The sequence below is a fragment of the Pan troglodytes genome, chromosome 20, assembly GCF_028858775.2.
Source record: "Pan troglodytes isolate AG18354 chromosome 20, NHGRI_mPanTro3-v2.0_pri, whole genome shotgun sequence".
NCBI classification, from domain to species: domain Eukaryota; kingdom Metazoa; phylum Chordata; class Mammalia; order Primates; family Hominidae; genus Pan; species Pan troglodytes.
Genome location: NC_072418.2, coordinates 40,393,154 through 40,416,939, shown reverse-complemented (window position 1 = coordinate 40,416,939; position 23,786 = coordinate 40,393,154). Strand labels below are relative to the sequence as shown.

At 41.1% G+C, this 23,786-nt stretch overlaps 1 protein-coding gene across 37 annotated transcripts in view; it reads right to left on the bottom strand.

Annotated features, from left to right (window-relative positions):
* Positions 1-23,786, bottom strand: part of ZNF875 (zinc finger protein 875) — an 81,513-nt gene that overhangs the window by 3,923 nt on the left and 53,804 nt on the right. For 35 of the 37 annotated variants that reach the window (XM_063801589.1, XM_063801571.1, XM_063801576.1 and 32 more), the window contains 2 exons: positions 14,132-14,258; positions 13,577-13,672 (listed from right to left, as the gene is read on the bottom strand). In XM_063801589.1, coding sequence (XP_063657659.1) covers positions 13,577-13,672; positions 14,132-14,165 — 130 coding nt within the window. In that variant the 5' untranslated portion in view covers positions 14,166-14,258. Of the gene's footprint in view, positions 1-13,576; positions 13,673-14,131; positions 14,259-14,974; positions 16,848-23,786 lie in introns of those variants that run through there. The other 2 variants (XM_063801599.1, XM_063801588.1) reach the window with 2 other exon arrangements.

Sequence of the window (23,786 nt, the reverse complement as noted above, 5' to 3'; positions counted from 1 at the left end):
CATAATCATGGTATCACAACCACAGCAGGCTTTTGGTTTTTTTCCCTTTTGGAAATTCACAATCTGATCCTAAAACTTACATTGAAACTCAAAGGACATAAAATAGACAAAACAATTTCTGAAAAAGAAAATAAAGTTGGGGAGTGTATACTTCTAACTTCAAAACTTAATATAAAGCTACAGTAATGAAGATAGTGTGCTACTGTCATAGGAGGAAGATGGAGATCATGGAACAAAATCGGGAGACTAGAAATGAACACTTAGATTCACAGTCAGCTGATTTTTGATAAAGGTGCCAAGGTAATTCAATGGGGGAAAGGATACTCTTTACATGAGATTGTAAGGACAACTGAATATTCATATGCAAGAAAATGAATTTAGATTTTCACCTCATTTGATACGTAAAAATTAACTAAAATGGATTGTAGCCATAAATGTAAGAGCTAAAACTATAAAACTTCTAGAAGAAACCAATGAAGAAAATCTTCATAACCTTGAGTTAAGAATAAAGTTCTTAGTTACAATACCAAAAGCACAACCCATTTTAAAAATTGGTAAGTTAAACTTAATCAGCATTTAAAACTTTTGTGCCTGAAATGACACCATTGAGAAAATGAAAAGATAAGCCACAGACAGGGAGAAATATCTGAAAATCCTATATTGATATAGGACTTGTATCTAGAATATACTAAAAATTCTTACAATTCAATAAGAACACAATCTAATTTTAAAATGAAGAAAAGAATTGAATAGGCATTTTACTAAAAAAGATATGCAAATGGTTAATAAACAATGAAAAGGGCCAGGCATGGTGGCTTATGCCTGTAATCCCCGCACTTTGGGAGGCCAAGGTGGGTGAATCACCTGAGGTTAGGAGTTCTCAACCAGCCTGGCCAGCATGGTGAAACCCTGTCTCTACTAAAAATACAAAAATTAGTCGGGTGTGGTGGCAGGTGCCTGTAATCCCAGCTACCTGGGAGGCTAAAGCAGAAGAATTGCTTGAACCCAAGAGGCGAAGGTGGCAGTGAGTCGAGATCACGCCATTGCACTCCAGCCTGGGCAACAACAGCGAAACTCCATCTCAAAAAAAACACAAACAATGAAAAGATCAACATCATCAGCTATTTGGGAAATGCATTAAATGCACAATGAAATACCACTACACACCCACTAGAATGTCTATAATCAAAATTAGTGACAATACCGAGTGCTGACAAGGACGTGGAGAAACTAAAACCCTAATATATTGGTAATAGAAATGTAAAATGGTACAGGCACTTTGAAAAACATTTTTCCAATTTTTATTTTTTATTTTTGAGATGGAGTCTCACTCTGTCACCCAGGCTGGAATGCAGTGGCACGATCTCGGCTCATTGCAACCTCCACCTCCCAGGTTCAGGCAATTCTCCTGCCTCAGCCTCCTGAGTAGCTGGGATTACAGGCACCTGCCAACACACCCAGGTAATTTTTGTATTTTTAGTAGAGATTGGGTTTCACCATGTTGGTCAGGCTCATCTTGAACTCCTGACCTCAGGTGATCTACCCACCTCAGCCTCCCAAAGTGCTGGGATTACAGGCGTGAACCACTGCACCCAGTCCCAATTTTTAAAAAGGTTAAACATAAACATACCATACAACCTAGCAATTATACTCCCAATTATCTACCCAAGAGAAATGAAAACGTATGTCCACACTAAGACTGGTATATGAGTGTTCATAGCAACACTATTCACAATAGCCAAAAAGTGAACACAGTCCATATGTCCATCAACGGGTAAACAGAAAAACAAAATGTGGTATATCCATACAAAGGAATACTATATAACAATAAAAAATGAATTACTGATACATGCTGCAACTTGGATGAACATCAAAAACATTATGCTAAACAAAAGAATCCAAGTATAAAAGACTATATATTTCGGCCTGACACAGTGGCTCACGCCTGTAATCCCAGCACTTTGGGAGGCTGAGGCGGGTGGATCACAAGGTCAGGAGATTGAGACCATCCTGGCCAACATGGTGAAACCCTGTCTCTACTAAAATACAAAAAATTAGCCAGGTGTGGTGGTGTGCACCTGTAGTCCCAGCTACTCAGGAGGCTGAGGCAGAGGAATTGCTTGAACCCAGGAGGCAGAGGTTGCAGTGAGCCGATATAACACCACTGTATTCCAGCCTGGCGACAGAGCAAGGCTCTATCTAAAAAAAAAAAAAAAAGACTATATTTCACAATGCCATTCTTATACGTCTAGAAACAGCAAATCTATAGACAGTAAACAAATCAATGGTTTCCTCTGATGGGAGGAGGGATGAATGCAAATGGGCACATGAGAACTTTCTGGTATGATAGAAATGTTGAATAGAGGTAACAATCATATAACTCTATAAGTTTAATAAAAATTATTGAACTGTACACATACAGGCCAGGTGCGGTGGTTCACGCCTGTAATCCCAGCACTTTGGAAGGCTGAGGTGGTGGATCACCTGAGGTTGGAAGTTTGAGACCAGCCTGACCAACATGGAGAAACCCTGTCTTTACCAAAAATACAAAATTAGCCAGGCCTGGTGGTACATGCCTGTAATCCCAGCTACTCAGGAGGCTGAGGCAGGAGAATCACTTGAACCCAGGAGGCAGAGGTTGCAGTGAGCTGAGATTGCGCCACTGCACTCCAGCATGGGCTACAACAGTGAAACTCCATCTCAAAAAAAAAATATATATATATATATTGAACTGTATACATACAATAAGTAATTTTATGGCATGTAAATTATACCTCAATAAAGCTATTTTAAAAAGTGAGAACTGGCCAGGCGCGGTAGCTCACGCCTGTAATCCCAGCACTTTGGGAGGCCAAGGTGGGTGGATCACCTGAGGTCAAGAGTTCAAGACAAGCCTGGCCAAGATGGTGAAATCCTGTCTCTACTAAAAATACAAAACTTAGCTGGGCATGGTGGCACGCACCTGTAGTCCCAGCTAATCGGGAGGCTGAGGCAGAGAACTGCTTGAACCCAGGAGGTGGAGGTTGCAGTGAGCCGAGATCGTGCCACTGCACTCCAGCCTAGGCAACAGAGTGAGACTCCATCTCAAAAAAGAAAAAAGAAAAGTGAGAACTGAGGAATTGTATTCTAAAATGTCAGTGTTCAATAAATGTGATTCATCACATAAACAGAATTAAAAACAAAAACCGGCCGGGTGTGGTGGCTCATGCTTGTAATCCTAGCACTTTGGGAGGCTGAGGCGGGCGGATCACGAGGTCAGGAGATTGAGACCACGGTGGAACCCCGTCTCTACTAAAAAAATACAAAAATATAGCCGGGCGTGGTGGTGGGCGCCTGTAGTTCCAGCTACTCAGAGAGGCTGAGGCAGGAGAATAGCGTGAACCTGGGAGACGGAGCTTGCAGTGAGCCGAGATCGCGCCACTGCACTCCAGCCAGGGCGACAGAGCAAGACTCCATCTCAAAAAAAAAAAAAAAGCATCGGATAAAATCCAACACCCCTTCATGATAAAAATCTTCAACAAACTAGGCATCAAAGGAACATACCTCAAAATAAGAAGAGTTATCTGTGACAAACCTACAGCCAACTTCATACTGAATGGGCAAAAGCTGAAACCATTCCCCCTAAGAAGTGGAACAAGACAAGGATGTCTGCTCTCACCACTCGTATTCAACTTAGTACTGGAAGTCCTAGAGAGAGCAATCATGCAAGACAGAGAAATAAAAGGCATCCAAATAGGAAAAGAGGGAGTCAAATTATCTCTGTTCGCCAAGAATCCTTTACCTAGAAAATCCTATACCTAGAAAATAATCCTATACCTAGCAAACTCTAAAGGTCCCTCCAAAAGACTCCTAAACCTGATTAAAAAAAAAAAAAATTCAGTAAAGTTTCAGGATACAAAATCAATGTACAAAAATCAATAGCATTTCTATACACCAGTAACATTCAAGCTTAGAGCCAAATAAAGAACAAGATCCCATTTACAATAGCCACACGAATGCAAACACACACAAAATGCCTAAGAATACATCAAACCAAAGAGTTCACCTTTGGTCTCTGCGAGGAGAACTACAATACACTGATGAAAGAAATCACAGATGACACAAAGGGAAAAACATTCTATGCTCATAGATTGTTAAGAATCAATATAGTTAAAATGATGATACTGCCCAAAGCAATCTACAGATTCAATGCAATTCCTATCAAATTACCAACATCATTTGTCATTCTAACATTCTAACAGAATTAGAAAAAACAATTCTAAAATTCATATGGGACCAACAAAGCCTGACTAGCCAAAGCAATCCTAACCAAAAACAACAAAGCTGGAAATATCGCATTACCTGACTTCAACTATACTACAAGGCTATATTAACTGAAACAGCATGGTGTAAGTACAAAAATAGACATATAGATCTATGGAACAGAACAGAGAACCCAGAAATAAAACCACACACCTACTACCAACTGATCTGTGAGAAAGTTGACAGAAATAAACAATGGGGAAAGGACATCCTATTCAATAAATGGTGCTGGGAAAACTGTCCAGCCACATGCAAGAGAATGAAACTGGACCCTTCCCTCTCATATACACAAATCAACTCAAGATGGATGAAAGACTTAAATGTAAGACCTCAAACTATAAAATTCCTAAAGGAAAACTAGGAAAAACTTCTCTGGACATTGGCCGAGGCAAAGAACTTATGACTAAGTCCTCAAAAGCGATTGCAACAAAAACAAAAATGGACAAATATGATTTAACTAAGCAAAAGAGCTTCTGCACTGCAAAAGAAACAATCAACAGAGTAAAAAGACAACCTACAGAATGGGAGAAAGCATTTGTGAACTATGCATCTTACAAAGGACTAATATCCAGAATCATAAGGAACTTAAGCAAATCAACAACAAAAACCCAAATAACCTAATTAAAAAGTGAGCAAAGGACATAAACAGGTACTTCTCAAAAGAAGGTATACAAACAGCCAGCAAACATAAAAAAATGCTCAAAATCACTAATCACCAGAGAAATACAAATTAAAACCACAAAGAGATCTTGGTACCAGTGAAGGATGGGAAAAGAAAACCCACAAGAAGATAGGCCATCTCACACCAGTCAGAATGGCTATTATTAAAAAGTTAAACAAACAAACAAACAACAACAAAAAAAACAGATGTTGGTGAGGATGCACAGAACAGGGAATGCTTATATATTGTTGGTGGTCATGTAAATTAGTTCAACCTGTATGGCAAACAGTATGGAAATTTCTCAAGGAACTAAAAATAGAACTACCATTCAATCCAACAATCCCAAGACGGAAAATAAATTGTTCTACCAAAAGACACCTGCACTCGTATGTTTATCGCAGCACTATTCCCAACAGCAAAGTCATGGAATCATCGTATGTGCCCATCAATAGTGGACTGGATAAATAAAATGTGGTACACACACACCATGAAATACTATGCAGCCATAAAAAAGAATGAAATCATGTCCTCTGCAGCAACATGGATGCAGCTAGAGGCCATCATCCTAAGTGAATCAATGCAGAAACAGAAAATCAAATAACCTATGTTCTCACAAGTAGGAGCTAAACAATGGGTACACATGGACATAAAGCTGGAAATAACAGACACTGGGGACTCCAAAACAGGGGAAAAAGGATGGAGGTAAGGGCTGAAAAACTACCTATCAGGTACTATGTAAACTATTTGGGTGATAGGTTCAATAGAAGCCCAAAACCCCAGCATTACATAACATACCCATGTAACAAGCCTGCACATGTACACTCTGAATCTAAAATTAAATAAACAAATGAAATGTCAATGTCATAAAAGACAGAGAAAGATTATTGAAATAATAATTCCCTTTCCTTAATAATAATTATAGACATGACATGAAAATGAACTAACTAACCTTGGACTAGATTATGTTCTGGAAAGTAAAAAACCATATTATTCTATAAGTTGACAAAATTATAATACAAATGGTAGATAACAGGCAAAATGACTGTATCAAAGTTAAGTTTACTGAGGTTGATAACCACACTGTGGTTATATGAGACAATATTGACATTCTTAGAAAATTCACAGAAACAAACACTTACAGGCCGGGTGTGGTGGCTCATGCCTGTAATCCCAGCACTTTGGGAGACCATGGTGAGCAGATCACGAGGTCAGGTGTTCAAGACCAGCCTAACTAACATGGTGAAACCCCGTCTCTACTAAAAACACAAAAATTAGCCAGGCATGGTGGCGTGCACCTGTAATCCCAGCTACTTGGGAGGCTGAGGCAGGAGAATCACTTGAACCCAGGAGACGGAGGTTGCAGTGAGCTGAGATCATGCCACTGCACTCCAGCCTGGGTGACAGAGCGAGACTCTGTCTCAAAAAACAAAAACAAAGACAAAAACAAAACAAACACATATGAACATACATATACATATACACATACATACATATGTACCTCAGTACATATGTACTGAGGGGAAGGAAGGAGGAAGGGTATGCATGCAAAAGAGCACATGAATAAATGATAAAGCAAACTAAGTAAAATAGTAGGTCATTTTATGATGCCATTTATATAACATATATGCCATATGTCTTAATCTGTTTTGTATTGCTATAACAGAATACCTGAGACTGGGTAATTTACAAAAAAAATTTATTTGGCTCACAATTCTGGAGGTTGGATGGTAGCCCATTTGGTGATGGTCTCATGCTGCTTCAAATCACAGCAGAAAGAGGAAGGGAAAGCAAGTGCATGCAAAGAGGCCAAACATCAGAGGAAGCCTTGTTTTATAACAACTTGATCTCACGAGAACCAACCCAGTCCAAAAGAACTAACCCAGTCTGCATAAGCCATTCGAGAGGGCAGAGATGCCACAACCAAACACCTCTTAAAGGCCCCACCACCTTTCAATACCGTTAAACTGGCAATTAAATTTCACCACAAGTTGTGGTGGGGACAAACCACATCCAACTCACTGCACCATATATATTTATTCTACTATTTTTATTTTTGCAAATATTCTGTAATTTTGAAGCAATTTCCAAAAATCAATTCAAAAATAAGTATGAGGAAGCCCACTAACGAAAATGCCAGCAGACTGAAATGGTCACAAGAACCCTGCAGCAGAAAATAATAAGACTGGATAAAATATAACAAATAACTACTCAAAGGCACTGGAAAATATACATAACCAGCCAGAAGATGGGGAAGAGTTTATGCTCAAAAAATTGCAACAGAAAGGGGTAATAATTTTGTTTGTGGCTTTCTTGCCTGAGAGCACTCCTAATACCCACAGAAACAAGAGGAGGGGAGAGGAGGGGAGGGGAGGGGAGGGGAGGGGAGGGGAGGGGAGGGGAGGGGAGGGGAGAGGAGGGGAGAGGAGGGGAGGGGGAAAGAAAAAAACAATAACTGAAATTTAAAAATTCACTAGACAGGTTTAATAGCAAACAGGAAAAGAAAAAAGATTAGTGAATTTGAAAATAAAAGAATAGAAATTACCTATATCCACCCACCCCTCAAAAAAGAGAGAAAAAAGATTGAAAAAAAATGAACAGAAGCTTATGAGACAATATGAATCTTCAGAAACACATTTCCAGCAGTCCAGTATACAGGTAAATTGGGAGTCCTAGAATGAGAGGAAAGAGTAAAAGGGACAGGAAAAATACTGAAATAATAGCCAAGTATTTCTCACAGCGAATAGAAAATAAAACTTAGAGAGCCAAGAAGCTTCATAATGCTCAAGTAGTAGAAACACAAAGAAAACGACTCATAGAAACATCACGGTCAAACTGTTGAAGGCCAAAGATAACGAGAAAATCTTGAAGACAGCCAGAGAAGATCAAAATACAAAACAACGATATAATAATTACTCAACAAAAATTATAAAACTATGAAAGCCAGAAGACACTGCAATGCTAGAGAAAAATACGTTAACCAGCGATTCTATCTCCAGTTAATTTTCGCAAACTGGAGAGAAAATAATCTTTTCAGATTAAAATGGAAAATCCAATGCCAGGTAACTGTACTAAATGTTAAAGGAAGTCTTTCAGGATGAAGGAAAATGGTATCAGATGGCAACTTGTATCTACATTAAGGAGTGAAGAGCATAAGAAATGTGACAGATATAAAGCACACACACATATTTCTACATACATTTACCTTAATTTCTTTAAAAATACATATTACTATACAATGGCTTAAAAATTTTAACACTGTAGTATTGGGTTTAGGATGTTTACAGAAATAATGTATATGACAACAGCACTGAAGATGAGGGGAATGTAAACATACTCTTGTGAGATTCTTACATTACCTTAAACAAATAATAACTCTAATTGGTTTAAGTTAAAAATACATATTGTAAGCCCTGGAAAAGTCATGAACACACACAAGGCAGATACATAGCTAGATAGCTGAGAGAAATTAACATGAAGATCGAAAAAGGAGCCGGGTGCAGTGGCTCACGCCTGTAATCTGAACACTTTGGGAGGCTGAGGCAGGCAGATCACTTGAGGTCAGGAGTTCGAGACCAGCCTGGCCAACATGGTGAAATCCCATCTCTACTGACAATACAAAAATTAGCTGGGTGTAGTAGCATGTGCCTCTAGTCCCAGCTACTCGGGAAGCTGAGGCAGGAGAATCCCTTGAACCCACGAGGCAGAGGATGACTGAGCCAAGATCTCACCACTGCACTCCAGTCTCGGTGACAGAGTGAGACTATGTCTCAAAAAAAAAAAAAAAAAAAAAGAAAAGAAAAGAAAAAAGAATCTAAAAAGTATTTTATTAAAACATTAAAACAAAAGTAGGCTAAAGAAAACAGAGCAAGTAAAAACACATTAGAGAAAACAAAGAAAAATCTGGCAAAAGTAGAAATAACCTTACTCATCAACAATAACATTTGAGTGCTAATGCATTCAATACTCCAACAAAACGTAGAGATTGGCAAACTGGATAAAGAAGAAAAAAATCAACTATATGCTGTCTATAAGAGACTCATTTTAAATACAAAGACGCAAATAAAAAGATTGAAATATAAAGAATGGACAAAGGTATGCCACGGAAAGAGTAAATACTAAAAAGCTGGAATGGGCCAGACATGGTGGCTCACGTCTGTAATCCCAGCATTTTGGGAGGCAGAGGCAGGTGGATCACCTGAGGCCAGGAGTTCGAGACCAGCCTGGTCAACATGGTGAAATCCTGTCTCTACTAAAAATAGGAAAAAAATTAGCCAGGCGTGGTAGTGGGCACCTGTAATCCCAGCTACTCAGGAGGCTGAAGCAGGAGAATCACTTGAAGCCAGGAGGCCTTTAAGAGGTGTTTGGTCGTGGCATCTCCGAGCCACGCCCGAGAACGTGCCATTGCACTCCAGTCTGGGCAACAAAAGCAAAACTCTGTCTCAAAAAAAAAAAAAAAGTCTGGCGTAGCTATATTAATATCAGATAACAGACCTCAAGACAAGGGGTATTGCTAAAAAACAAAGGAGGAAATTCCATAATGATAAAAAGGTCAATAAGAAGACGTAACAATTATTAATGTACATGTGCCTCATAGCAAAATTACTAACTGTATGAATCAAAACCTTAGAGATCACTACAGAGACATAGACAAATCCACAATGATATGTTAACACACCTTTGCAGTAATGGATAGAAAAATAAGATCAAAAACTCAGTAAGGATATCAATCATCTGAAAAATATTACTAATATGACCTATCTGACATTTATAGGATAGTACCCTCAACAACTGCAGAATACACATTCCTTTTAAGAGCTCATAGGATGTTCACAAAAATAGATCATATGCTGTGCCATAAGATTAATCTCAACAGACTTTGAAAGATTGAAAATATACAGAATACATTCTCTCAACAAAATACAATTAAATTGAAAACCAATAAAAATAAAACATTTAGAAAATACCTGAATATCTGGAAATTAAGCAGCTCACTTCTAAACAACCAATAGGTTAAAAAATAAGAAAATTAGAAAATATCATGAACTAAATGATAAAGAAAATACAACACACCAAAAGTTGTAGGATTCAGCTAAAGCAAGGCTTAGAAATAAATGTACAGATATATATGTGATTGTATTAGAAAAGAAGGTCTATACCAATGACCTAAGCTTCTACCTCAGGAAGTAAGAAGAAGAGGAAATTAAACCCAAAGAAAGTAGAATGCAGAAAAAGATACAAATAAAAATCACTTAAATGGGATATAGATTAATACTACAGAAAATCAATGAAACCAAAAGTTGACTCTTTGCAAAAATCCATAAAATTAATAAACCTTTAGATAAAATACCCCCAAAATGTTTTAAATCACAATATGGGGAATGAAAGAGGAAGCACCACTAGAGAAATATACACACTTTTAAAGAAATTTGGGAATATTATGAACATTATGCCAACAAATTTAACTGCTGAGGTTAAGTGGACAATTAAAATACACAAATTTAGAAAGACTGACACATGAAGAAATGTAGCATAAGAATAATTATATATTTTAGTAGAAATAAAATTTGAGGCTGGGCACAAGTGGTTCACGCCTGTAATCCCAGAACTTTGGGAGGCCGAGGTGGGTGGAGCACCTGAGGTCAGGAGTTCGAGACTAGGTTGGCCAACATGGTGAAACCCCGTCTCTACTAAAAATACAAAATTAGCCAGGCATGGTGGCACATGCCTGTAGTCCCAGCTACTCAGGAGGCTGAGGCAGGAGAATCGCTTGAGTCCAGTAGGCCGAGGTTGCAGTGAGCTGAGATTGCGCCACTGCACTCCAGCCTGGGGGACAAGAACAAAACTCTGTCTCAAAAAAAAAAAAAAAAAAAGCAAAAAGAATTATAGTGATGGGGAAACAGATCAGTAGTTGCCAGGGGTTAAAATTGGAGGGAAGATAGCACAGGGGAGTTTTCTTTGTAGTGATAGAAGAGTTCTAGATCTTTATTGTGGTGATGGTGGCTACATAAATCTTATTCATGTAATGAAATTTCATACTACTATAGAGCAACAATTAAAAAAAAAGAGTACATGCAAAAAAAACTGATGAAATCTGAATCTGAGTAAAGTCTTTAGTTTACTCAATAGTACTGTACCAATGTCAGTTACCTGGTTTTGAAATGTACTGTGGTTATATAAGATATTATCATTGGGGAAAGCAGGGTGAAGAGTAAATGGAAACTCTCTGTATTATTTTTATAAATTGAGACAAATTATTTCAGACAGTTTGTTTAAAGAGCAAGCAGGGCACCAGGTAAAGTGGCTCACGCCTGTAATCCCAGCACTTTGGGAGGCTGAGGTGGGCGGATCATGAGGTCAGGAGATGGAGACCATCCTGGCTAACACTAAAAATACAAAAAAATTAGCCAGGCGTGGTGGCATTCATGTAGTCCCAGCTACTCGGGAGGCTGAGGCAGGAGAATTGCTTGAACGCGATAGGCGGAGGTTGCAGTGAGCTGAGATTGCGCCTTTGCACTCCAGCCTGGCAACAGAGCGAGACTCTGTATAAAAAAAAAAAAAAAAAAAGGCAAGTGGGGGCCGGGCGTGGTGGCTCACTTCAGGTCAGGAGTTCAAGACCAGCCTGGCCAACATGGTGAAACCCCGTCTCTACTAAAAATACAAAAACCAGCCAGGCATGGTGGCACACGCCTGTAGTCCCGGCTATTCAGGAGGCTGAGACAGCAGAATCGCTTGAATCTGGGAGGCAGAGGTTGCTGTGAGCCGAGATCATGCCACTGCACTCCTGGCTGGGTGACAGAGCAAGACTCCATCTCAATAAAAAAAATTTAAAAAGCAAGGAGGTAGGCCACAGATTGGAACATCTGATAAAGAGTTCACCTCAATGATTTATTTTTAAAAATTCAAATTCAAATCAACAAGAAGAAAAGCAAAAGAATTGAAAAGGCTTCATAGAAGAGCAAACACCAAGGCCAGTCAAGGAATGAACATATAAAAAGATGCTCAAACTCAAAACTAATCAAATTACAACTACTATGAGAGGCCATTTCATACCCAAAAGATGATCAAAACCTAAAGTCTGACCACACCAAGTATTAGGAAGGATGCAAGGCAACTAGAATCCTCGAACAATAAAATGCTATGTGAGTGTAAGCAATTGCTATAGGTTGAGTTCTGTTTCCCCAAAAAATGACATATTGGAGTCCAAACCCCTAATATCTCAAAAGATGAACTTATTTGGAAACAGGGTTGTTGCAGATGTAATTAGTTAAGATGAGGTCATTAGAGTGGGTCCTAATCCAGTATGAATAATGTCCTTACAAACAAGGAAAATTTGGACACAGAGACACGCACACAGGGAGAATGCTATATGAAGATGAAGGCAGAGACTGGGACTCTGCTCCTCCACGCCACGGATTGCCAGCAAACCTCCAGAAGCTAGAGGAGAGGCATGGGACAGATTCTTCCTCACAACCCTCAAAAGGAACCAACCCTACCAACACCTTGATCTCTACTTCTAGCCTCCAGAACTGTGAGAAAATAAACTTCTGTTGTTTAAGCCACTCAGTTTGTGGTACTTTGTTGTGGCAGCCCTAGAACACTAATACAACAACTTTGGAGAATAGTTTGGCATTACCTTGTCAGACTGACCAGGTGCATATTCTTTTACTCAGCTGTCCTATTCCTAGGTACATGTCCTAGATAAACGGGTGCTTATGTGCCCAAGGACATATCTATGAGAAGGTTCACAGCAACATTCTTTAGTGAGTCAAAAGAATACACTGTTAAAACTGTAACTGTCCAACAAAAATGGAATGGATAAATGAATTGTATTATAATTATGCATAAAATACAATATTATATAGCCACAAAAATGAATGAAGCAGAGCTACATACACCAACATAGTACAAAGTTAGTCTCAGGGAAGAAAACAAAATACATACATAATATGATGACATTGATATAAAGTTTTAAAATATGCCAAACAACAATATAGATGATTTAGCGATTCATACATATGAAGGAAATGATAAAGCCATGCATGAGAATTATAAATCCCTAATACTGAAAAACAATTCCATTGGAGGGATGGGTAGAGGATACCATCAGGGAAGGGGAAATGGGGGTTTCGACTGTTTAGGTAATTTTTTATTTCTTAAGCTGGGACACTGGCACATGAGTATGTATTTTATTATTAGTCATAGCTTAAGTATTGTGTAATGAATTATGGGAACTGGAGAGGTGGAGATAATCAATTAATCTTAGCATAAGAGTAGCTAGAAAGTATCTAGAAGTGTCGTAGACTTAACATTCATGGGGTAGATGCAATTTTTAAGATCAGGTGAGAAAGAAGACAGTGAATGAGGAAAGACTACGCATTACGGAGAAGACAAATTAGGAAGGGAGGCTTCCTGGTGTAGGGAAGAGACAAGGGAACCAGGGAAGTCCCTCCCTCAACTGACGATTATGTTCCGGAAGGAAGAACATGTCAGGCAACGTTTCTCTTGGCTTAGGAGGCCTGAAGAAGAGCTTCTTCCCAGTATCTGAGAGATGCCTCCTCCTTCCCTATCTGCCAAGCTGTAGATTATCCCGTCTACCCCACACTCAACACTCACCTGGACAGAGGTCCAGTGGACATTTTCTCTCCTCTCTCCAGGGCTCTTCCCCTCGCTCCAGCTGAGCAATGAGTTTTGGTTTAGAAGATGGAATTTCTGTTCATAGGGAAGAAAATGAGGACATTGTTGGTTATGGGCTCAAGAGGGCATTCTAGATCTCAGAGATGAAATGGGTGAGGAAACCCAGAGGATAAAAAAGACCTATGAATAGTTCTCTCTCTGAAGTAGAAGGGTTGACTAAGGAAAGGTGACTCCAGTCAGAAAGATGGCATATTATGAACACTTGGTGTATGAAAAATTTCCTGGGTTTGAAGCAAAATAAAGAGAGAGCACAAGCCTGGGAAACAGGCCTGGAAATGTAGTGTCATCCATAACATGAATAAATCAATCTGTCTGCTTTCAATTCTACTAAATCCAGATTTACCCAGAGGAAAAAGGTAAATTGTTTTCAAGCTCAACTCTAAGGGAAAGGTGCTCTGCAGGTAGCCCTTCCTCACGATGAGTGGAAAATACTCTGTAGGGCAGATTTTAAGTGCCAAGGGAGGCCATTCTTACCCAGTGAGACCAGATGGTTATAAGTCTCCAGCATCACCTCCCTGTGCAGGGTCCTCTGAGCAGGGCTCAACAACCTCCACTCCTCCTGGGTGAAGTCCACAGCCACATCCCTGAATGCCACGAACGCCTTTAACACAAAACACACCTCTGCTCACCCAGGAGCCTGTCTTTCCCTCCCACACTTTAGAATGGGAGGTCAAGGCCAGGCCCGGTGGTTCATGCCTGTAATCCCAGCACTTTCAGAGGCCAAGGTGGGCGGATCACCTGAGGTTGAGAGTTTGAGATCAGCCTGACCAATATGGAGAAACCCCATCTCTACTAAAAATACAAAATTAGTCAGGTGTGGTGGCGCATGCCTGTAATCCCAGTTACTTGCAGTAAGCCGAGATTGCACCATTGCACTCCAGCCTGGGCGACAAGAGCAAAACTCTGTCTCAAAAAAAAAAAAAAACAAAAAAAAAAAAAAAACAAAGGAATGAGAGGTCATAAGGCTTCCCTGAGGGAAGTAGGAAGGATTTCTAGACCCTACTTTGGATTGTGACCTTGGCACCAAGGAGTGAAAGACCATTATTCTCCTATCTCTGCCCAGCCAGCATCATTTATGCACCTGTTACTTACTGTCAATATCCCAGGCTAGCTGCTAGGGAGGATAAAAGCAAACAAAACCAAAGCCCTTACCTAGAGGGAGTTTTAAAACTAGGCAGGGAGAAGACACCACACAAGTACAACTAAATAGTAAAGAATTATCTTGCTGAGTTTGAAAATTTTCTGAGACTACTTGGTCTCAGTATTTGTTCTACTTGAAGCAGTGGTGCCTCTGGGGCTTGGGGGCAAATAACTCACCAATATATATAGTTCCTACAGTAGGGCTCACTCCTTCCTCTACCAAATGCTGCCACGTGCCTGCTCAGGCCTAAGGAGGGAAAGTGGGTGGTGATGAAGAGTGTGGATTCAACCCATACTATCTGGATTTGGAACCCATCTCTGTCCACAACTAGTGTAACCTCAGGCACTGAATTAGCTGCTCAGCACATCAGTTTCTCCTGCGAACTAAAAATAACAGTGCTTATCTCACAGCTTGTGGTGAGGATTAGGATTACTGTGAAGGGCTCAGACAAAATGCCCGGTGCAGTCCCTGGCCGTTCTATGTAAAATTCCATGCTCTCATGCGGGTTTCATTCCCCTCTCCTGCTTTATTGTGTTGCCTTAACTCTTAAGATAATACATTATATTCATTTCTATTTTCTGACTTCCCACTAAGACATCAGTTCCATGTGCATGGCTGGATCACTGTGATTGCCCTGGTGTCTACAACAGAATCTGCAAACACTTAGCAGTCAAATATTTTTAAATAACCAAAAATGATTTATTATTATTAGACAAGCAACAAAGTTTCAAATGAACCTCTGCTACCTAGAAAGCTGTACTTTGGAGGATGGGAATATATAACCGTCCTTGGCATGGAAGTTCGGTGAGATTTCCAAACGAGTCTGGAAATCTAGCACTGGGATTCTTCCCTGCCCAACACTTATTCTCTTTAGGTACAATCTGCAGTCCATAGAGGGGTTTAATTTGACCCATATACTGCTTTAAAACTTGTGTTTATATCAATTAAATGTTGGAAGATTTCATATGAAAATCTCAATCTATGGGTTATGTTAAAAATCCATAAATCTGACCACCCTGGGCTTTGCACTGCTGTAGGACCACAGTTGGCTGACAGTGACTCATGCTGGGGGTCTATCAGCCGCAACACACTATTGGAGACTGCCTCACCAGCGTCATTCATTTAGGTACATGCCTTGTCTCTTTGATTTTGCATCCCCTTCTCAGAATGCCTCTATCACTCCTTGAGGGTATGACATTGTGTCTCTAAAACTACTTCCACACTGTACCCTTCCCAGGGAATCCTCCCTACATTTCCTGTCCCTTACCAGCTCCACTATTCCACACTGGCTGGACTATGAAATGGCCTTAAGACTCTACCTACACTCAGTTATATCGATAGCTGTCCCCAAACCCAGCCAGTCCCAATGTACTTAATCACAAGAGAAGAGCACAGCTGAGTGAGGGCTTTGGTTCTCATGCTTCATCTCTCTCTGGCTATACTTCAGAGCTACCTGGGTGGTGTTTTAAATTATGGATTCTTGAGTCCCACCACAAATCCATAAAACCAGGGGATGGGGCTTTTGTACTTTCAAAGGCTCCTAAAAGTAGTGTGATGGTTGTGAATCACTGGGTCAGAGTAATCTCAAGAGGGAGAGGTCACTGTAGGATTGAGGATCAGGAAAAGTTCATGAGAAGGAGGTACTCACTGAGAATCTAGGTGGTGGGTATGTGAGTGTTCAATGTACAAGGCTTCCTGGTTTTTTCCATATGTCTGAAACTGTTCATCATTAAACACTGGAGAGAAAAAGGCTATTCAGGTATCTGCCTAGTCCCTGTTGTGATTGCTTTTACAACCCCTTCTCAGAACATACACACATACACCCCTTGAAAATCTCCCATGAAGGAGCTACATCACAGAGCAATTAGTGATACTTTAACACATTTAACACAACCGTTATTCCTCCAGCCCCGGAACAACTCATGGTTTGTCTGTGAACCATGCATGTAGGGAGCATTGTAAACACTGTGTGGTTGACCCTCATGATTCACTCCAAATCTCTCCCACTGAGTAGAAACACAGCTAGAAGCTTGGGGGAGTTAATTCATCTGCTTGCCAGCTGAAAAATAAATATATGAAAAATGAATGGTAACCAACAGGCCACAAGAAGCCTTACCGTAGGATTCTAGCAAAAGACTTCGTCATTTGTAAGATGGAGTCACAGGAAGTCAGCACTTTTCTTGATGCTTAGAAACATGGGCACAGATTACCCAAAAGAGGCAGCAGGGCGTAGTGCACCGCCTCAATGTGTGTTCCCTGAACCTGCAGCACCAGCATCCCCTGGGAACTTGTTAGAAATAAGAATTCTCAGTCCCCATCCTAGGGCTACCGAATCAGAAATTGCGGGGGGAGCCCAGCAATGTTTGAACAAGGCTTCCAAGTAATTCTGATGCACACTAAAGTTTAACAACTACTCAGTGGCTAAAAGCACAAACTGGAGACAAACTGTGTTCAAATTACAGTCCCCTCTCTCCTCCCTCCCCTATGACTTTGTGTTGATATCTTAATATCTGTGTCTCAATTTCCTATAAAATCGATATTATAATAGTACTTACCTTATAGGGCCATTGTGAGAATTAAACAAACTTGCTATTGGCAGACATCCTATGGCTTTGAGGGGAACCAGCCTGGATGAGGCTGACACTGTAAAGAACAGGGTAGACTGCAGAGATGAAAGCACCCCAGTCCTTGGGAAGCTTATGGAGCTGAAGGACCAACCCCAAAGTGCACCCTCTCTGTGAACTTCTTTTTATATAGGCTAAGCCACTTATTGTTTAGAACAGCTTAAATTAGGTTTACTGTTGCTTGCGGCCAAAAGCATTGTATCTAACCAGTGGATGGGTACAGTGATGGCCCCAGTGAATCATGCCTCCCTGTTTCTACCCTTCATGCAGTCTCCTCCTAAATTAACCCTGGGCTTGGCCATGGGACCTGCTTTATCCAGTGGGACACCAGCAAACATGATGCAAGCAGATGTTTGAGAGGCATCTGAGTTCAGGGCTGGCCTTCTCTCTGTGCAAGAAACCTTGAGACCACCATGTGAATAACCTGAGCTTGCCTGCTGAAGAGGCCACATGGAGAAGAACCAGGAATTGAAGCATCCCAGCCAACCAAGCTGTCAACCACCAGACAGGTTGAGACCATCCAGCTGTAGCTGAGCAGCCAGCTAACTACAGCCACATGAGGATGCCAAGAGGATCAGCTCAACCATGCCGGGCCTACTTGCTGACCCACAGGATTTTGAAAAAATGATTTCATTTTAAGCTAAGTTTGTTTGGTTTTTTTTTGTTTTGTTTTATTTTATTTATTTTTTATTTTTTGGAGATAGTCTCACTCTGTCATCTAGGCTGGAGTGCAATGACGTGGTCTCGGCTCACTGCAACCTCTGCCTCCTGGGTTCAAGCGATTCTCCTGCTCCCGCCTCAGCCTCCCAAGTAGCTGGGACTACAGGTGTGTACCACCACACCCAGCTAATTTTTGTATTTTTAGTAGAGACAGGGTTTCACTATGTTGGCCAGGCTGGTCTCGAACTCCTGACCTCATGATACGCCCGCCTCGGCCTCCCAAAGTGCTGGGATTACAGGTGAGAGCCACTGCACCAGGCCTAAGCCGCTATGTTCTTTAGGCCACTAAGTTGGTACACAGAAGTGAAGTGCTGCCATAACAAAATACCTAAAACATGTGGCATTAGCTTTGGGAGCAGGACATGGGCAGAGGCTTGGAAAGCATCCAGGAAAACTATTAGCACAGGTTGGAAAAGCAGTAAACAAACTGCTAGTGGGAACTGGGAAAGGAGTGATGAAACTGATATGGCAGCTTGAACAAGGCAACTAGTATTATATATTAGCAAAGCTATTGCCTGCATGAACTTGGAAAACAGAAAATATACCTGATGAATTTTTGGATCTAGCTAAAGAGATCTCCAAAAAGCCTGTTAAAAGTTTCAGCTGGGCCAGGCGCGGTGGCTCACATTTGTAATCCCAACACTTTGGGAGGCCGAGGCGGGCGGATCACCCGAGGTTGGGAGTTTGAGACCAGCCTGACCAACATGGAGAAACCCCGTCTCTACTAAAAATACAAAATTATCCAGGTGTGCTGGCGCATGCCTGTAATCCCAGCTACTCGGGAGGCTGAGGCAGGAGAATCGCTTGAACCTGGGAGGCGGAGGCTGCAGTGAGCCGATATCGCTCCACTGCACTCCAGCCTGGGCAACAAGAGTGAAACTTCATCTCAAAAAAAAAAAAAAAAAAAAAAAAAAAAATTCAGTTGGATGTTTCTAGCGACATATAATAATGTCCAGAAACAGAAGAGCTGAAGAAGCAATTATACAGCTTGCAAGCATAATTCAGAGGAAATTTAGACAAGTCAGGACTTGCTAGCTTGGAAATAAAATTATTTTACATCTTCAGTCTCTCCAGCCAGCACATGTCTCAAAATAAAAAAATAAACTCAGAGTAAAGTTCGAATCAAAAGTTTGGCTAAAAGACCCAAACTTCAGGACCTCTGAAGTGTTAAGGGGATGCCTAGTGGAGTCTCCAAGCTGGACAAAAAGGCTTCTGAGATTCTTATGGGCATTGTCCCATAGCACCGACACCTTGCCAAAGATGTGAGGCCTGTCTGACTGTGATTTCAGCTTTTGTTTAATAGAGCAGTCCCAAATCTGGTACATGGGAAACCCATAGAGCTTTCAAGGAAGTCCAAAGGATCTGAAACAGTTCAAAATGGAGAGGCCTCCTCTATGCCTAATTCCTGTCCTTTCTGAATGGGAGCATCTACTGCAGTGTCTCTCTCTCACCACTGTATGTTAGGTAGGGAATGTTTGGGGTGGAGGGAAACAAATGTCTTGCCTTTTTAGTATACAGGTATCTGACTCAAAAAGGATCCAGTTAAGAAGCTTTAGCTACATCCAGACTGTTACACATAAGATACTGGACTTTTGAATCAAGATGAAACTTTTGGGGATCTTGGGAGGGGGGTGAGTTAATCTTGCACATGGTAAGGGTATGAATCATTGGGACCAATAAATCATGTCTCCCTGTATCTACTCCCTTATGTTATCCCATTCTATGATGACTCTGGACTTGGCCATGTGACTTCCTTTGGCCAAAAGGACATCAGTGAACATGACAAAAGCCAAAACGTTAAAAGTACTTGTTAATTGGGGCTGTCCTCTCTTCCTGCGTAGAGAAACCCAAGACCATATGACCAAACCCAAGCCCATGTGGAAGAGAACCAAGAAGAAACTAGGCACCCCAGCCAACTAGCTTCCTAACTGTCACACATGGATAGTCCTCCAGCCCTGGTCAAAATGCCAGCCAACTGCAGCAAAATGACAAGACCAGGTGAAATCTGCAAAACCTACCTGTGGCCAGCCCAAAATATGAACCTACCAAATTATGTGCTAATAAGTGATTTTGTTTTAAGCCATTGATGTTTAGGATTGTTCATTATACAGCAAAGGCTGATACACTGATAGAGGGATCACATGACATGAAAAATACGTGGTGACCAATGTGACCGTTGGCTTGCTGGGATGCCCATGATGTCAGAAACTCCTAAGCTAGTCTTGGAGAGCAGCAGATTCAGTCCTCCCATTTCTCACTCACTCCTGGGCATGAATTCCTTAAATGGGAAAGGGAACAGATTGACCTGACCTACTTTTATTTTTCTCCTCTTTTTTCAGCTGAGTGGATAAAAAGTAAATGTATCTAAGTTAAAAGTACACAAGGCCAGATGCGGTGGCTCACGCCTGTAATCCCAGCACTTTGGGAGGCCGAGGTGGGTGGATCATGAGGTCAGGAGATCGAGACCATCCTGGCTGACACGGTGAAACCCCATCTCTACTAAAAATACAAAAAATTAGCCAGGCGTGGTGGTTGGCACCTGTAGTCCCAGCTACTTGGGAGGCTGAGGCAGGAGAATGGCGTGAACCCGGGAGGCAGAGCTTGCAGTGAGCTGAGATCGCGACACTGCACTCCGGCCTGGGCAACAGGGCCAGACTCCGTCTCAAAAAAAAAAAAAAAAAAAAAGTACACATAGGATGATTCCCCTGTGGTAACAATAAACACACTTTCAGACTGAATAATCAGAACATGACATCAGACAACAGGATACAATATTTGAAATGAAGACTGTCCTAAATATCTAAGACACTGAAATGAGGCACTAAAGGTTTCTGAAAAGTGATGTTACTGCAATGTTGGGGAAAACGAGGATTACAGAAACATGTAGTGGGTGGCAAAGGACCATGTCAACATTTGGAAACAAATCAGGACACTATGTGAGCTTTCATGTGAGAGAAGAAAGAGACCTAAGTTGGCAGGTGTACCCCGGTAATCAAAATCTGCACAGTGTAATAATTAAAATAAAAGCAAATAAAAGTTGTACAGTAGGGCTGGGCGTGGTGGCTCACACCTGTAATCCTAGCACTTTGGGAGGCCGAGGCGGGTAGATCACCTGAGGTCAGGAGTTCAAGACCAATCTGACCAACATGGTGAAACCCCATCTCTACTAAAAATACAAAATGAACCGGGCATGGTGGCACATGCCTGTAATTCCAGCTACTTGGGAGGCTGAGGCAGGAGAATCACTTGAACCTGGGAGGCGGAGGTTGCAGTGAGCTGAGATCATGCCATTGCACTCCAGCCTGGGCAACAAGAATGAAACTCCATCTCAAAAAAAATAATAATAATAAATGAATAAAATAAAATAAAAATTGCACAGTATAAAGCAACACATGGTGAAGAAGGGAGTCTCAGAAAAGAAAGAAGTAATTGGAAGTTCAAATTCTTTAGAACTGGCAGGGTTCAGGGCCAGCCGCGGTGCTCATGCCTGTAATTCCAGCACTTTGGGAGGCCAAGGCAGGTGGGTCACTTGAGGTCAGGAGTTTGAGACCAGCCTGGCCAATATGGTGAAACTCTGTCTCTACTAAAAATACAAAAATTAGCCTGGTGTGGTGGCGGGCACCTGTAATCCCAGCTACTCAAGAGGCTGAGGCAAGAGAATTGCTCGAACCTGGGAGGCAGAGGTTGCAGTGAGGCGAGATCGATCGCACCACTGCATCCCAGCCTGATGCAGTGGGACAGAGTGACAGAGCGAGACTCTGTCTCAAAAAAAAAAAAAAAAAAAAAAAAAAACTGGCAGGGTTCAAATCTCCAACTGCTGTGGGTGCCCAATGCTTCAAAACAGTCATGTCTATTCACCTTGTCATATTTTGTATGAGAATAAAAACCTATATAAGAATTTCATGTACAAAGCTGATCACAGAAGTATTATTTGCAACAGTTAAACATTGGAAACAGGAGTCCAAAAACTGGGAAACAATGGATGAGTTCATCCATTCAATGGATTACTATGGAAATTATTTTCAGTGGGATAAGTGTTGGCTGTTTCTACACCTTTAAAAATAGAGCTGGGTAGATACACTGCCAGTAACTTTACTCCATTATGATTTTACCATTAGGGCCTGTCAAAATATGTTTGCAGGGGTGTGTGTGCATATAAAATTAAATTAAATCCCAATGAGAAAGGAATCCTAAAATAAAATGGAAGACTCCTGAGTGTGCAGACTGTGTTTTACCCATCATTAACTGTAATCTACTGAGTGTTCTGCACATAGCAGACACTCAAGTTTGTTGTATGGCACCAAGGAAAACGAAAAATGCTAAGAAAAAAAATAACATAATGTGTCTGCCAGTTCATCTCATTGTTACAAATTTAACACAAATTTTAATTTATCCTCTCAGGCAAAGGTCCTTGGCAGTAATACCTAATGTCCTAAGATAGTCTTGCTTTGATTATTTTGTATAATTCAGATGTCATGCATATCAAGAGTATCTGGAAATTCTAACCAACGCCCCTGAAACATGTGATTAATCACATGCCCAAAATAACAAACCAAAGCAAACAACAGAAACTCCTTTGTTACTTAGTTCCTTCAAATCATTTACTTAAGGTTGTGATTCCTTCATGCACCAAACATTTCATGTGTGCTAGGCATGAGAGACACAGAGGTTTCATCTTAAACAACTATTTAAATGCTCATGCCCTTTAATTTTTCCTGAGTAAATACTCTGCTAAAAAGCTACATTGAAGAACAAGTTGTTTATATACAGGATGCAGTTCCGGGTGGACCTACTGAGAATGAAGGAGGTGGCACAGGAAAAGTCAGCTACCACAAACTTCTGACTTTTCCCAGCCAATCAGAAAGAATGCTTCCCTGGTAACACTGGGAGTGGTGAAAAAAGTACACACAAAAAGGGTGGGTGCAGTGGCTCACACCTGTAATCCTAGCATTTTGGGAGGCAGAGGTGGGTGGATCACCTGAGGTCAGGAGTTTGAAACCAGCCTGGCCAACATGGCGAAACCCCATCTCTACTAAAAACATAAAAATTAGCCGGGTATGGTGGCATGCACCTGTAATCCCAGCTACTCGGGAGGCTGAGGCAGGAGAATCCCTTAAACCCAGGAGGCGGAGACTGCAGTAAGCCAAGATCGTGCCACTGCACTCCAGCCTGGGTGACAGAGCATGACTCCGCCTCAAAGAAAAGAGAAAGTACGCACAAAAAATATTCAATGTTACCTTGGGAAATGTCCTGAATTGGATTTCTTATGTATTCCTGATATTAACACTCTCAAATGAATTAACTATTTTAGAAATGAGAAACAGAATTCTCAGTGTTGCTCTGATAACATCCAGGAATGCATAATCCCCACCACTGGAGTCCAGAATTAAGAAATCTCTTTTCCTGTCTAAATTCCACTCAGATATCTTGATAAGGATAGTCAAGGCAAATCTGAAATAACCAAGTTAACCCATATCAAAAATGACTGTTAAACAGCCTGGCAACTGTGTTGGTGCTTAATGAATGTTAATTGCATTCAATTAAGTCAGGGGCATCATCGTCACCAATCTCAGGGCTTAGAAAGCTTCCCCTCGGCCGGGCGCTGTGGCTCACGCCTGTAATCCCAGCACTTTAGGAGGCCGAG